The 14,743-nt window shown below is 37.5% G+C and overlaps 1 protein-coding gene across 2 annotated transcripts in view; it reads left to right on the top strand.

Moving 5' to 3' along the window:
• Positions 1-14,743, top strand: part of slc35b3 (solute carrier family 35 member B3) — a 70,329-nt gene that overhangs the window by 9,634 nt on the left and 45,952 nt on the right. For both annotated transcript variants that reach the window (XM_069920850.1, XM_069920852.1), the window contains exon 3: positions 2,054-2,208. In XM_069920850.1, coding sequence (XP_069776951.1) covers positions 2,054-2,208 — 155 coding nt within the window. The remainder of the gene's footprint in view (positions 1-2,053; positions 2,209-14,743) is intronic.

Here is a 14,743-nt window from a genome sequence, read left to right on the forward strand (position 1 = left end):
CCAATGTTGAGAAGGGAATCGCCAACTCCAGCTGCAACCGATGCTGAAGACTTGGACCCAGCTCCATTTGGCATCTTCCTGCCAGAAGCAAAGACTGTGTGGTTTTTCTTTAACTGCTTCCAACAGAGTATCAGAGCCCCACATGGGCAAGTCAGGTCTTGAATTTTTTTTCCACTTGTGACGTTATGCCGGTGCTAAAAAAAAAGTTCGGATTTTGGATCTTTTCACTATTCAGAACTTTGGAAATGGGGTACCCAACTTGTTCCACAAAATTTGGCAATGTGAGGAGTATACAATTTATAGAGAGAAGTTAATGGGCAAAAATTAGCATATGGAGCACAATTTGCAAATTGTGAAGTATTATTGGAAGAATGATAAAAGAGAAAGATGGCGCAAAGCTGAAATACATAAGATTTGGAGATCTGAAATGTAGAAGGTCATAGGGAAGCCGATTAAAATGTTGTCTATTTAAATGAACTTGGAATTTCAAAGCAGAGTCTTGCTGCAGCTATTGAAGGCATTCGTAAGAGCCTATCTTGAGCACGATGGGCAGCTTTAATCCTCTTATTTTCGGAAAGGTATTTTCATTGTAGAACAGAGAACTTTTACTAGAATAATCCCAGATGGGGAAAGATTGTCATTAGCATGAAAGATTGGACAAATTGGCTCTTGGTTTAGAAGAATAAGAACAATCTTGTTGAAGCATGTAGGGGGCTTGATTGGGTAAATGCTGATAGTTGTGGGAGGGTCTAGAATGAAGGGATGTAGTTCTCCGAATAAGGATGTCAAAGCTATTGATGCTCTGTGAAGTAGGAAGCATCGCCCAACTCTAAATGATGAAATGAAGGTGAGCTAATTATGCACCTTTGCAACCTCCTGAAAAAGAAAATAGTGGGAATGTTGAGCAGACAAAGAATTGCTGGGGGAACTCAGGACGTCAGACAGCATCCAGGCATAGAAATGATCAGTCAACATTTAGAGTCAAAATCCATTATCAGTCTTGATAAAAGGGTTCTGACTCAAAATGTTAACTGACCATTTCAGCGCATGCTGCATGCTGTCTGACCTGCTGAGTTCCTCCACCAGTTCTTTGCTCATCATTTTACCATCTACAGCTTTTTGTTTCTCTAGTAGGAATGTTGCCTGGACTGGATTGGCTGGGACTATTTTCCAGGTGCAGCCTTATCAAGGCCAACATAATGTTTGTCTTTCTAATTGCTCAGTGTTTCTTACAAGAACATATTAGTCCCTCTGAAAGATCAACATGTCGTATTCTGTCATCATTTTAAAAGTAACTTCACTGTCTCAAAGGATAGGGCCATGCACTTCTGATGGACAACAAAATAAAACAGATACGATGAAGGCCACTGGCAATCACCCTTCAATATATATAATTCTAAGCGGATCACAGTGATCTGAAATACGCCAGCACTCCAGACCCTGACTCTAGCTGTGCACTCAGCCTGTGATCTGGACCACTGTTCCAGTCCATACTAAGCTCTCTGACTCTAAACTATGCTCCAGAGCCTGGCTCTGGCCACACACTCTGGACTCTGAACCTCACTTCCCCATGTGCACCTGGCCCGGGCTCTGAACCAACATTATTCATGCATGTTCCTGCTCTTTTGACGCCCTCATAATAAATTTGAATTTGGTTGGTGTTTACCGTGCAAATGTTCAGTTCCAGAGATTTACGAGAGCATAATAATAATGCACTACTTGGAAAGAGGATATTTAAATTGAATTTGACCAACAAAGATACTTTGACAAGGAACAGAAAAACCTTTAAAAATAATCCCATAAATATGAACTTAAAATAAGCATAATGCAGCAAAAGATATTTTAGGATACAAGTGGAATTTTATATATGATTTAAATATTTCTGAAGCATTTTTGATTGAAAGCCAAATGAACACAAAATTGTGGGAAAATGTAGTGCATTGCTGTAATATTTAAACATGCTGAACAATGGCTCCATTACCATAGTTTACACATAAAGCATATTAAGATCCAGAATTAACTTAATTTGATTCTTTGTGCCTTTATTTTACAGAATTCCTTGGAAAACATATATGCTCATTGCATTTCTAACAGTGGCAACGATGGGTTTGTCAAATACATCACTTGGTTATCTGAATTATCCAACTCAAGTAATCTTTAAGTGCTGCAAGCTGATTCCTGTGATGATTGGAGGAGTCTTTATACAAGGTATACAGAAAAATAGTAAATTCTAGAATATTCTAGTTCTTAAATTCCCATTTTTATGAAGCAAATCTTGAATGCAGATCATTTTTTAGTCTCCCTTAGTGAATAAAGCAGTATGAAATGGATAGAAATACAAAAGTTGTTTGAATATGTTTACACTAACCTGATATCGTTATGTCATATTTTTTACTTTGTCATATTGCTAGCTGGTTCAAACCTTGAATTTTGAGCTTTTGACTGACAAAAATGCCTTTGATTTACATTAGTGGTTCTCAACCTTTTTCTTTCCACATACCACTTTAAGTAATCACAGAACCTATGGCGTAGGGAATACTTAAAGTGGTATGTAAGTGGAAAGAAAAAGGTTGAGAACCACTGATTTACCCCATTAGTGGACCTCATTCTTTTAAATGTGACTTAAGAATTTAGCAATTCCATGCAAACCTTTAAATTAAGATATCAATTAATATAGGTATATGTCAGATTAGTGTAGTTAATTGTCAACTTAAGGTAGCCACTGAAAAACTACTTTTGACTTTTCTATCCTCTTACTCCAAGTTGTCAAACAAAATATACATACAGTGGAATATATTCTATTCTTGCTCTGAAGTCTTCCAATTAATAGATGTTATCATGTAGTCCTTTTGCAGACTTGGTTTATTTTTGTTTATTTATATAGCACAATTAAAACAATTTACATTGATTACAGGGCTGTACAGATCATAGATTATATCTCAACTTAAGCAGCTATTTTCAGTGCAGTAGAAAGAAAGTACCCAAGATTCAGAATTGTACATATAACATGGTAACGATCAACAATCACCTCAAAAGAGGGGATGTGGCCATGCAAAGGACTTAGACAGGTGTGTTTTGATTGAGCTCTCTGTGAAGAGTATTAAAAAGATGGTTAAAATTTTAAAATTAAGAATTTTTCACTAAAAAATGGGCAAAATAAGTACTTAGAAACCAAGGTAGCAGAAAACAAAAAATGAAGAAGTTTCTACTCAGCCATAGACATCGAGTGTAAGCCCAAAAGGGAACAGCGTAAGAGTGGCCTCAGGACCAGATTTAAATATTATCTTGGAGAAAATGGAACACTTGAGCAACCAAAAATGTAATGAGAAACATGACTGAAATTAAAGAAATCATTGAAAATTTAATGGAAAGAATGACCCAAGCAGAAGTAGACTTGGTAAAAACACAAGATAAGCTAAAAAGCTTTAGAGAAAGATGTGAAGTAATGGGCGTCAGTCAGACACAGTCTGCTGGACAAGATCAACAACATGGAGAATTTTAGCAAACAAAATAATAAACAAATTATTGGGCTGAAAGAAGGAGGAGACAAATTCAGAGGAAAAACTGGACCCAACAGAGCCAGTGGTCCTGGTAAGACTTTTGAGTTAACGGGAACGGGAGACAATTCTGGGAGCAGCATATGAATAGTCTAAGCAAAATAATGGCCCGCCTGAGATTGACCATGAAAAAGTACTATTTTTCTAAGATTTAAGTCCTACTTTGATTAAGCAAAGGAAGGAGTTTGATGATGTAAAAAGACAATTACATTCCAAAAACTTGAAATATACCCCACGACTCTTAAGGGTCGAAGTAGCAGAAGGTAATCGATGATTTTTAAAGACTGAGAAAGAGGTGGAAGATGTCCTCCAAGGTTTATGAAAAAGCTAAAGTGCCAAAGAGGAAGTCTGTGAAAAATGTATACAATGGGACTAAGTAGAAGTTGTATTTTTTTAAAAATTCGTCTTGTATTTATTTTTGAAAAGTACATTTAATTGAAATGTTCACAGAGAGCTCAGAAATTAGAGAAAACTTGGGAAAAGTAATAGCAAGGTGGAGGCTCCATTCTAAGGGGAAGAGTGGCGCCTGGAGAGGAGTATCTATAAAAGATGGCGCTAAAGGGAGGAGTTCCTCTTCCTCGAGAGATCTTGCGGGGATTCTTGTTTACTTCACCATCAGGGCAGGGATATTTTATGTGGTTTTTTTTTAAAGGGGAAAGATCACTATTATTCAAACAATTGAAAAGGTTCTATTGTTAATCAATATTTGTTTAAAAAATCAATATGGATAGAAAGTTAAGATTTATTAGTCTTAATGTTAATAGTATAAACGGGCTGGTAAGAAAGAGGTGGGTCTTGGCACACCTAAAAAAAATTAAAGGCAAATATAGTCTTTCTACAAGAAACTCATCTCACCAAATCGGAACATGCTAAATTAAAAAGAGGATGGGTGGGGTAAGTAATATCATTCACATTTTGCTCATAAGCAAGAGGGGTAGCGATTCTAATTAATAAAAATATAGCAATAATAAATAGGAGAGACACTGACTGACCAGGCTGGAAAAATGCATCAAATTATGACGAAGAAGTCTTTATGAAAGATATTTTTAAAAACAGCAGAGGGAAGACAAAATATACTGGTCAGAGGAGACTTCAATTTCTGTATAGATCAGAGGAGTCATGTGATGGAGTAGTGGCCGGTAGGGGAATACCAGCCCTCTCCAGAAAAGAAGAAATAAAGAGAAGAAAATACAAAGTTCAAGAAATACAAAACATAACAAATAAAAGATAAAGTTGTAGAGAAAAGAAAGAAAATGGCACCTAAGAAGGAAAAAGTAAAAACAAAGGGGAAAAAAAAGAAAAGACACCGGAAGAGAAAGGAGAAAGCCTTACCTGCATGAAGAAACAGGGAGCCGTCATGGAAAAGAGAGCCCGTTCTCTGAGGTTGGTGATTACCTCGCAGAGTCGTGACCCCCCCCCAACCGCTGGACTGCAAAAATGGCTCACTGAGCCAAACAAAAGTGCGCAACTGTGCATGCGCAGTGCGCTTACTAAGGAGAAGGAGAACACAGACGGGAGGGGGGCTCAGCCGAGGAGCGGGCAAACACAACGTGACCGACTGAGGGATGTCTGACACCCGGGCTCTCAGCTGGAAGAAGAGGAAAGCGACAGGAAAGGGAGTGAAAGGAAAGAACAGTAGCAAGAGGCCCAAAAGATGAGTAGCCCAGAAGAAGAGGACCAACAGCAAGAAGCCAACCAAGAAGAAGCCCAGCAAAGTGAGACAAGCAACTCATCAGGAAAGTCAGAAGAGACACAGATACAAGGAAGAGAAAAAGAAGACACAAACACAGGTATAGACACAGAAGAAGAGGAAGAAGAAGACAAAGATCTGCACAGAGAAATAGAAGATAAAACAGATGGACAGAATATAGATAGTTTTTTTTTCCAAGAACAAATGAGAGCATTAAAAGAATGGTTATCATTAGAATTTAGTGAATTTTTTTTTAAATGACAGAAATAGGGAAAAGATTAGAAAATGTGGAAGTGAATGACTTAAGAAGAAAATTGGAAGAAAGTGATAAAAATCTTGGAATCACAAGAGTTGTTCGCTCAGAAAATTGATATGTTGGAAAATTATAGTAGGCGAAACAACATAAAAATAGTGGGCCTAAAGGAAGATGAAGAAGGCACAGATATGAAGGAATTTATAAAAGAATGGATCCCAAAGTCCTGGGAATGACAGAAATAGAGGAAGGAATGGAAATAGAAAGGGCACACAGAACACAAGCTCCGAAACCACAGTCACAACAAAAACCAAGATCCGTTAGTAAAATTTTTGAGATATACAACAAGAGAAAATATACTGGAGTGGACAAGAAATAAAATCAGAGAAGACAATAAACCATTGGATACAAGGGTCAAAAAATATTTTTTTACCCAGACATAAGTTTTGAACTCTTAAAGAAGAGGAAGGAGTTTAATACAGCAAAATCGATTCTATGGAAAAAAAAGGTTATAAATTTATGTTAAGACAACCAGCTATGCTTAAAATATTTATCCCTGGGGAGCAAAATAGACTGTTCTTGGGTCCAGAGGAAGCACGAGAATTTGCAGAATGCCTGCAGGACAGAAGGAAAGATGAAGAGTTGTAACAAGAATGAAGAAGGCAAATAAAATATATATAAAGATGTAAAAATAATGTATATGTAAGAACTAAAGAAGGGAAAGAGAAGGGAAGAAAGGAAGTAAGGGGGGAAAAAAAAGAGGGTGAACTTTGTTAAATGTGTATATAAAAAAAAAAAAAAAAAAATTTCTGGGGGTATTGGGTGGGAGAGAATAACTGGCACTGCGAAATCAGTTGATGCTTGTGAGCGGGTTCGTAATCCAAAAGGAGAGGGGAGTTGTGGTTGCCCGGCAAAAGATAAGGGGCAACTCAGAGGGGGGGGGACATTTGGGGCTAAGGGAACATTGGATGTGGGAGTTGTTGAAGTATTTTATGTTTTAAATGTGTTGTCATACATTGAGATTAAAAAGAGAAAGCTGAGAGATGAAAATGGGGAAAAGAGGGATGGTGGTGGTGGTGAGGAAGCAGAAATGAGGTGTAAACAGGATATGAGATGGCCATGTTGAATTATATGACTATAAATATTAATGGAATACATAACCAAATTAAACAGAAGAGGCTATTAAATTTACTGAAAATAGAAAAAATAGACATAGCATTTGTGCAGGAAACACATCTAACTGAAGTGGAACATAATAAATTAAAGAGAGACTGGGTAGGGCACGTAGCGGCAGCATCATATAATTCAAAAGCGAGAGGTATAGCTATTTTTTTCTTTGGCTTGGCTTCGCGGACGAAGATTTATGGAGGGGGTAAAAAGTCCACGTCAGCTGCAGGCTCGTTTGTGGCTGACCAGTCCGATGCGGGACAGGCAGACACGATTGCAGCGGTTGCAAGGGAAAATTGGTTGGTTGGGGTTGGGTGTTGGGTTTTTCCTCCTTTGCCTTTTGTCAGTGAGGTGGGCTCTGCGGTCTTCTTCAAAGGAGGCTGCTGCCCGCCAAACTGTGAGGCGCCAAGATGCACGGTTTGAGGCGTTATCAGCCCACTGGCGGTGGTCAATGTGGCAGGCACCAAGAGATTTCTTTAGGCAGTCCTTGTACCTTTTCTTTGGTGCACCTCTGTCACGGTGGCCAGTGGAGAGCTCGCCATATAATACGATCTTGGGAAGGCGATGGTCCTCCATTCTGGAGACGTGACCCATCCAGCGCAGCTGGATCTTCAGCAGCGTGGACTCGATGCTGTCGACCTCTGCCATCTCGAGTACCTCGACGTTAGGGGTGTGAGCGCTCCAATGGATGTTGAGGATGGAGCGGAGACAACGCTGGTGGAAGCGTTCTAGGAGCCGTAGGTGGTGCCGGTAGAGGACCCATGATTCGGAGCCGAACAGGAGTGTGGGTATGACAACGGCTCTGTATACGCTTATCTTTGTGAGGTTTTTCAGTTGGTTGTTTTTCCAGACTCTTTTGTGTAGTCTTCCAAAGGCGCTATTTGCCTTGGCGAGTCTGTTGTCTATCTCATTGTCGATCCTTGCATCTGATGAAATGGTGCAGCCGAGATAGGTAAACTGGTTGACCGTTTTGAGTTTTGTGTGCCCGATGGAGATGTGGGGGGGCTGGTAGTCATGGTGGGGAGCTGGCTGATGGAGGACCTCAGTTTTCTTCAGGCTGACTTCCAGGCCAAACATTTTGGCAGTTTCCGCAAAGCAGGACGTCAAGCGCTGAAGAGCTGGCTCTGAATGGGCAACTAAAGCGGCATCATCTGCAAAGAGTAGTTCACGGACAAGTTTCTCTTGTGTCTTGGTGTGAGCTTGCAGGCGCCTCAGATTGAAGAGACTGCCATCCGTGCGGTACCGGATGTAAACAGCGTCTTCATTGTTGGGGTCTTTCATGGCTTGGTTCAGCATCATGCTGAAGAAGATTGAAAAGAGGGTTGGTGCGAGAACACAGCCTTGCTTCACGCCATTGTTAATGGAGAAGGGTTCAGAGAGCTCATTGCTGTATCTGACCCGACCTTGTTGGTTTTCGTGCAGTTGGATAATCATGTTGAGGAACTTTGGGGGACATCCGATGCGCTCTAGTATTTGCCAAAGCCCTTTCCTGCTCACGGTGTCGAAGGCTTTGGTGAGGTCAACAAAGGTGATGTAGAGTCCTTTGTTTTGTTCTCTGCACTTTTCTTGGAGCTGTCTGAGGGCAAAGACCATGTCAGTGGTTCCTCTGTTTGCGCGAAAGCCGCACTGTGATTCTGGGAGAATATTTTCAGCGACACTAGGTATTATTCTATTTAGTAGAATCCTAGCGAAGATTTTGCCTGCAATGGAGAGCAACGTGATTCCCCTGTAGTTTGAGCAGTCTGATTTCTCGCCTTTGTTTTTGGATCATATAATTCAAAAGCGAGAGGTATAGCTATATTAATTAATAAAAATGTACCAATCAAAATAGAGGAGGAAATAATAAATCCAGCAGGGAGGTATGTAATGATAAAGAGTCAGATATACGCAGAATTTTGGAATTTGCTTAATATATATGTACCTAATAAGAAGGATCAAAAGTTCAAGCAAGATATTTTTTTGAAGATTATATGCAAGGGAATATATTGATAGGAGGGGATTTTAACCTTAATTTGGATCCAATGTTGGATAAAACTGGACAAAAGACTAGCAAAAAGAATAAAGTCGTCAAATTTATGGTTAAATCAATGCAGGAAATGAAACTTATGGATATATGGAGGAGGCACCACCCAAGAGAGAAGGAATACTCATATTATTTGAGTAGGCATAAAACATACTCAAGGATTGATATGTTTTTGTTGTTGTCCCATATTCAAGGGAGAGTTGGGAAAACTGAATATAAAGCTAGATTGCTATCTGATCATTCACCCCTGTTATTAGCAATAGAACTGGAGGGCATCCCACCAAGAACATATAGATGGAGGTTAAACTCCATGCTACTTAAAAGACAGGAATTTAGAGAGTTTATTGAAGGTCAAATTAAAATGTACTTTGAAATAAATACGGAATCAGTGAAAGACAAATTTATATTATGGGATGCAATGAAAGCTTTCATTAGAGGGCAGATAATAAGTTATGTAACTTAGATGAAAACGGTCAACCAGTTTACCTATCTCGGCTGCACCATTTCATCAGATGCAAGGATCGACAATGAGATAGACAACAGACTCGCCAAGGCAAATAGCGCCTTTGGAAGACTACACAAAAGAGTCTGGAAAAACAAACAACTGAAAAACCTCACAAAGATAAGCGTATACAGAGCCGTTGTCATACCCACACTCCTGTTCGGCTCCGAATCATGGGTCCTCTACCGGCACCACCTACGGCTCCTAGAACGCTTCCACCAGCGTTGTCTCCGCTCCATCCTCAACATCCATTGGAGCGCTCACACCCCTAACGTCGAGGTACTCGAGATGGCAGAGGTCGACAGCATCGAGTCCACGCTGCTGAAGATCCAGCTGCGCTGGATGGGTCACGTCTCCAGAATGGAGGACCATCGCCTTCCCAAGATCGTATTATATGGCGAGCTCTCCACTGGCCACCGTGACAGAGGTGCACCAAAGAAAAGGTACAAGGACTGCCTAAAGAAATCTCTTGGTGCCTGCCACATTGACCACCGCCAGTGGGCTGATAACGCCTCAAACCGTGCATCTTGGCGCCTCACAGTTTGGCGGGCAGCAGCCTCCTTTGAAGAAGACCGCAGAGCCCACCTCACTGACAAAAGGCAAAGGAGGAAAAACCCAACACCCAACCCCAACCAACCAATTTTCCCTTGCAACCGCTGCAATCGTGTCTGCCTGTCCCGCATCGGACTGGTCAGCCACAAACGAGCCTGCAGCTGACGTGGACTTTTTACCCCCTCCATAAATCTTCGTCCGCGAAGCCAAGCCAAAGAACTTAGATGAAAAAGGACTACAATCGAGAAATAGAACAGATGGAAAGGGAGATAGTAAGTACAGAAAGGGAACTAGCAACAAGGGATGATATAACAGAAAGAAGAGAATTGGCAAACAAAAAAATAAAATACGAAACATTGCAAGCGTATAAGGTGGAGAACATAATGAAAATAAAACAAAAGTATTATGAACTAGGAGAAAAAACACAGAAAATATTAGCCTGGCAACTTAAAACAGTACAATGAAAAAGAACTGTACTGGCATCAATGAAAAAGGACAAACAAATTACATATAATCCAATGGAGATTAATGAAAATTTTAAGGAATTTCATGAACAATTATACCAAACTGAGAACGAGGGGAAAGATGATAAAATAGAAGAGCTTTTAGCTAAAATTGAACTACTGAAATTGCAAGAAGATGAACAAAACAAACTGATAAAACCATTTGAAATAGAGGAAGTACAGGATATATTAAAAAAGCTGCCGAACAATAAAACGCCTGGAGAGGATGGATTCCCAATAGAATTCTATAAAACATTTAAAGAGTTATTAATTCCTCCTCTCCTGGAAGTAATGAATAAGAAACACAAAACTTGCCAGATTCATGTAAGACAGCGATAATTACAGTAATACCAAAGACGGGGAAAGATCCACTAACACCAGCATCATACAGACCGATATCACTACTTACTTCAGATTATAAGATAATAGCAAAATTATTAGCAAACAGATTGGCTGACTGTGTACCAAAAATAGTAAATCAAGATCAAACTGGATTTATTAAGAAAAGACGAACAGCGGATAATGTCTGTAAATTTATTAATTTAATTCATGCAGTTCAAGGAAATAAGATGCCAATAGTGGCTGTTGCTTTAGATGCAGAAAAAGGCTTTGACAGGGTAGAATGGAATTATTTATTCAAAGTATTACAGAGGTTCAATCTACCAGAAAAATATATTAATTGGATTAAAACATTATATAATGGACCATTGGCAAAGGTAACAGTAAATGGATATGTATCAAACCAATTTAAATTAAGTAGGTCAACTAGGCAGGGATGTCCATTTTCTCTCTCACTGTTCGCTTTAGCAATAGAACCACTGGCAGAACTGATAAGAACAGAAAATAAAATAAAAGGGATTAAAAATAAAGGTGAAGGAGTATAAAATCAGTTTATTTGCAGATGACATCATAGTATACTTAACAGAACCAGAAATATCAATAAAAGAACTACATAAGAAATTGAAGGAGTATGGAGAAATATCGGGGTACAAGATCAACGCAAATAAAAGTGAACTGATGCCAATGAGTAATGCGGATTATACAGAATTTAAAAAAGAATCACTATTTAAATACCAACACAAGCAATCTGATACCTAGGTATTAGGTTAGATAATAATTTAAGCCACTTGTACAAATTAAATTATCAACCACTAATAAAGAAATTGCAGGAAGACTTAGAACATTGGAAATAATTACCGCTCACGTTGATAGGGAGGGTAAATTGCATTAAAATGAATGTCTTCCCAAGGATACAATACTTATTTCAATCATTACCAATTCCCTTAATAGAGAAATGCTTTAATGAACTAAAGAGAATAATAAGGAAATTTTTATGGAAATGGGGGAAACCGAGGACAGCGTTAGATAAATTAACAGAGAGGTACAACCAAGGTGGTTTGCAGTTACCAAACTTTAAAAAATTATTATAGAGCAGCACAATTAAGATATTTATCAGACAAGGGAAAAACCAGATTGGACTAAGATAGAGCTAGATAAAATAGGGGAGAGGTACCAGAACATATACTTTATAAATGGGATGAAAAGCTGGTAGGATATAAAATCTCACCAGTATTGCATCATTTACTCAATATATGGAAGAAGATTCACTTAGAAAGGAAAAAAAACAAATTACCAAATACCAAAATTATTAATGACGCAAAATCAGCTAATCCCTTTTACAATAGATAACCTTTCCTTTAGAAAATGGGAGAGAAAAGGGATTAAAAGAATAGAAAATTGTTTTTTGGGAAATAATTTATTAACATTTGAACAGTTGAAGTACAAATATGGAATAACTCATGGTACAATGTTTGCATACCATCAACTGAAAGCCTACTTAAAGGATAAATTGGGAAACAGACTAAGATTACTAGAAGGAAGCAGCTTTTAATATGTGATTACAGACACAATGATAATTAAAATATTTATAACAAACATGTACATCAAGCTGCAAGATAAGGAAAATGATGAAATAAGCTATAAACCCAAACAAAAGTGGGAAAAGGATTTAAACATAAAGATAAAAAATGAAACATGGGAAAAGTAATGTTCTGGAACTATGAAGAATATAATAAACACAAGGTTACGCATGATACAGTATAATTGGTTACATAGGTGATATATCAGGCCCCAAAAGTTTAAAAAAATGGGATCCAACATTATCAGATAGATGTTTTCGCTGTAAGAAGGAAATGGGAACAACAGTACATGGAATTTGGGCATGTGAGAAAGTGAAAAAGTTTGAGGAAGATCTAAATCAGATATTAAATAAAATCACAAAAAACAACATACCAAAAAATCCAGAGATCTTTCTTCTAAGTAATATAAGAAGTAAAGAATTAGGCCTCAAACTGGATGAACCGCAAAAAAGATTTATTATGATAGCAGTGGCAAAAAAATGTATAATGTCAACTTGGAAATCGGAAGAGAGCCTGAGAACACACTAATGGTACATGGAAATGAATAAATGTATTCCATTGGAAAAAATAACATATAATTTAAAATATAAAGTCACATTATTTGAACAAATTTGGGAACCGTACATGGAACATAACAGAGAGGGCTTGCCTCGGATCTCCACCCCCTAAAATGATAAGAAGACTAAATGACCTGATCCAGTGTGTAAAAGTAGATGACACATTTTTCTTGTTTATTTTTTATTGTTTGATGACATTGTTTAATGGTTTTATTGTATTGTATATGTTGAATGTTTATTGGTTTTGGAGGGGTTGGGAAGGGGGAGGGAAGGTAGGGGGTGAAAAAAGGGGAGAAAATGCCACTGTGTATATTTAAGAGGGAAATGTTTGTATGTATTTTGGTTGATATGGTTCACAGTGTGAAAAATAAAAAAATATTTTAAAAATTTCTGCATTGATCCAATACTGGATAAATCAGCCAAAGCAGTAACAAGGGCAAAAGCTGCAAAAACTGCACTATCATTTATGAAGGATTTAAATTTGATTGATATATGGAAGCAGATTAACCCTGTAGAAAGAGACTATTTGTTCTACTTAAGGGTACACGATTCACATTCAAGGTTTGATTTGTTTTTAATGTCTGCCCAGTTAAAAAACAGAGTGGTAAGAATGGAATATTTGGCGAGACTTTTATCAGTTCATTCACCATTAACTTTAACCTTTGCAATGATGGAAAATCAAGAAAGTGTGTATAGATGGCATCTCAATGCCACACTTGAAAAGGAAGGACTTTTGTGAATTTATTGAGACAGATAGAACTATTCTGTGAAACTAGCCTTCTACTGATAATAGCTTTTTAAATGGAATATGCTTAAAGCTTATCTAAGAGGACAAATTATTTATTTTACAAGAAATCTTTTTTTTAATAATTTTTTATTTCTCACACTGAACCATATCAACCAAAATATAAAAAAACATATCTCATTAAATTTACACAGTGGTATTTTCTCCCGTTTTCCCCCCCTTTCCCTCCCTCCCCTCTACCCACCCCCTCCAATACCCATAAATATTCAACATATACAATACAATAAAACCATAAAACAATATTTTCACACAAAGGAAAATAAACAAGAAAAATGCATCATCTATTTGTTACACATTCAATCGAGTCATTTTGTCTTCTTATCATTTTCATTCTCATTTTAGGGGATGGAGGTCGTAGACAAGTTCTCTATGATATGTTCCATGTATGGTTCCCAAATTTGTTCAAACATTGTGACTTTATTTTTTAAATTATATGTTATTTTTTCCAATCCAATACATTTATTCATTTCCATGTTCCATTGCTGTATATTCATGCTCTCTTCCATTTTACAAGTTGACATTATACATTTTTCTGCTATTGCTAAGGCTGTCATAATGATTTTTTTTTGCACTTCATCCAATTTGAGGCCTAATTCTCCACTTCTTATGTTACTTAAAAGAAATATCTCTGGTTTTTTTGGTATGTTATTTTTTGTAATTTTATTTAGTATCTGATTTAATTCTTCCCAAAACGTATTTACTTTCATACATGCCCAAGTTGCATGTAATGTTGTTCCCATTTCCTTCTTACAGCGAAAACATCTATCTGATAATGTTGGATCCCATTTTTTTAAACTTTTGGGGCCTGATATATCACCTATGTAACCAATTATACTGTATCATGCGTAACCTTGTGTTTATTATATTCTTCATAGTTCCAGAACATAACTTTTCCCATGTTTCATTTTTTATCTTTATGTTTAGATCCTTTTCGCACTTCTGCTTAGGGTTATAGTTTATTTCATTTTCCTTATCTTGCAGCTTCATGTACATGTTGGTTATAAATATTTTAATTATCATTGTGTCTGTAATCACATATTCAAAGCTGCTTCCTTCAGGTAATCTCAAGCTGTTTCCCAATTTATCCTTTAAATAAGCTTGCAATTGATGATATGCAATGAGTTATTCCATATCTGTACTTCAACTGTTCAAATGTTAATAAATTATTTCCCAAATAACAGTTTTCTATTCTTTTGATTCTTTTTCTCTCCCATT

This window comes from Narcine bancroftii, chromosome 2 (assembly GCF_036971445.1).
Source record: "Narcine bancroftii isolate sNarBan1 chromosome 2, sNarBan1.hap1, whole genome shotgun sequence".
Taxonomy (NCBI): Eukaryota; Metazoa; Chordata; class Chondrichthyes; order Torpediniformes; family Narcinidae; genus Narcine; species Narcine bancroftii.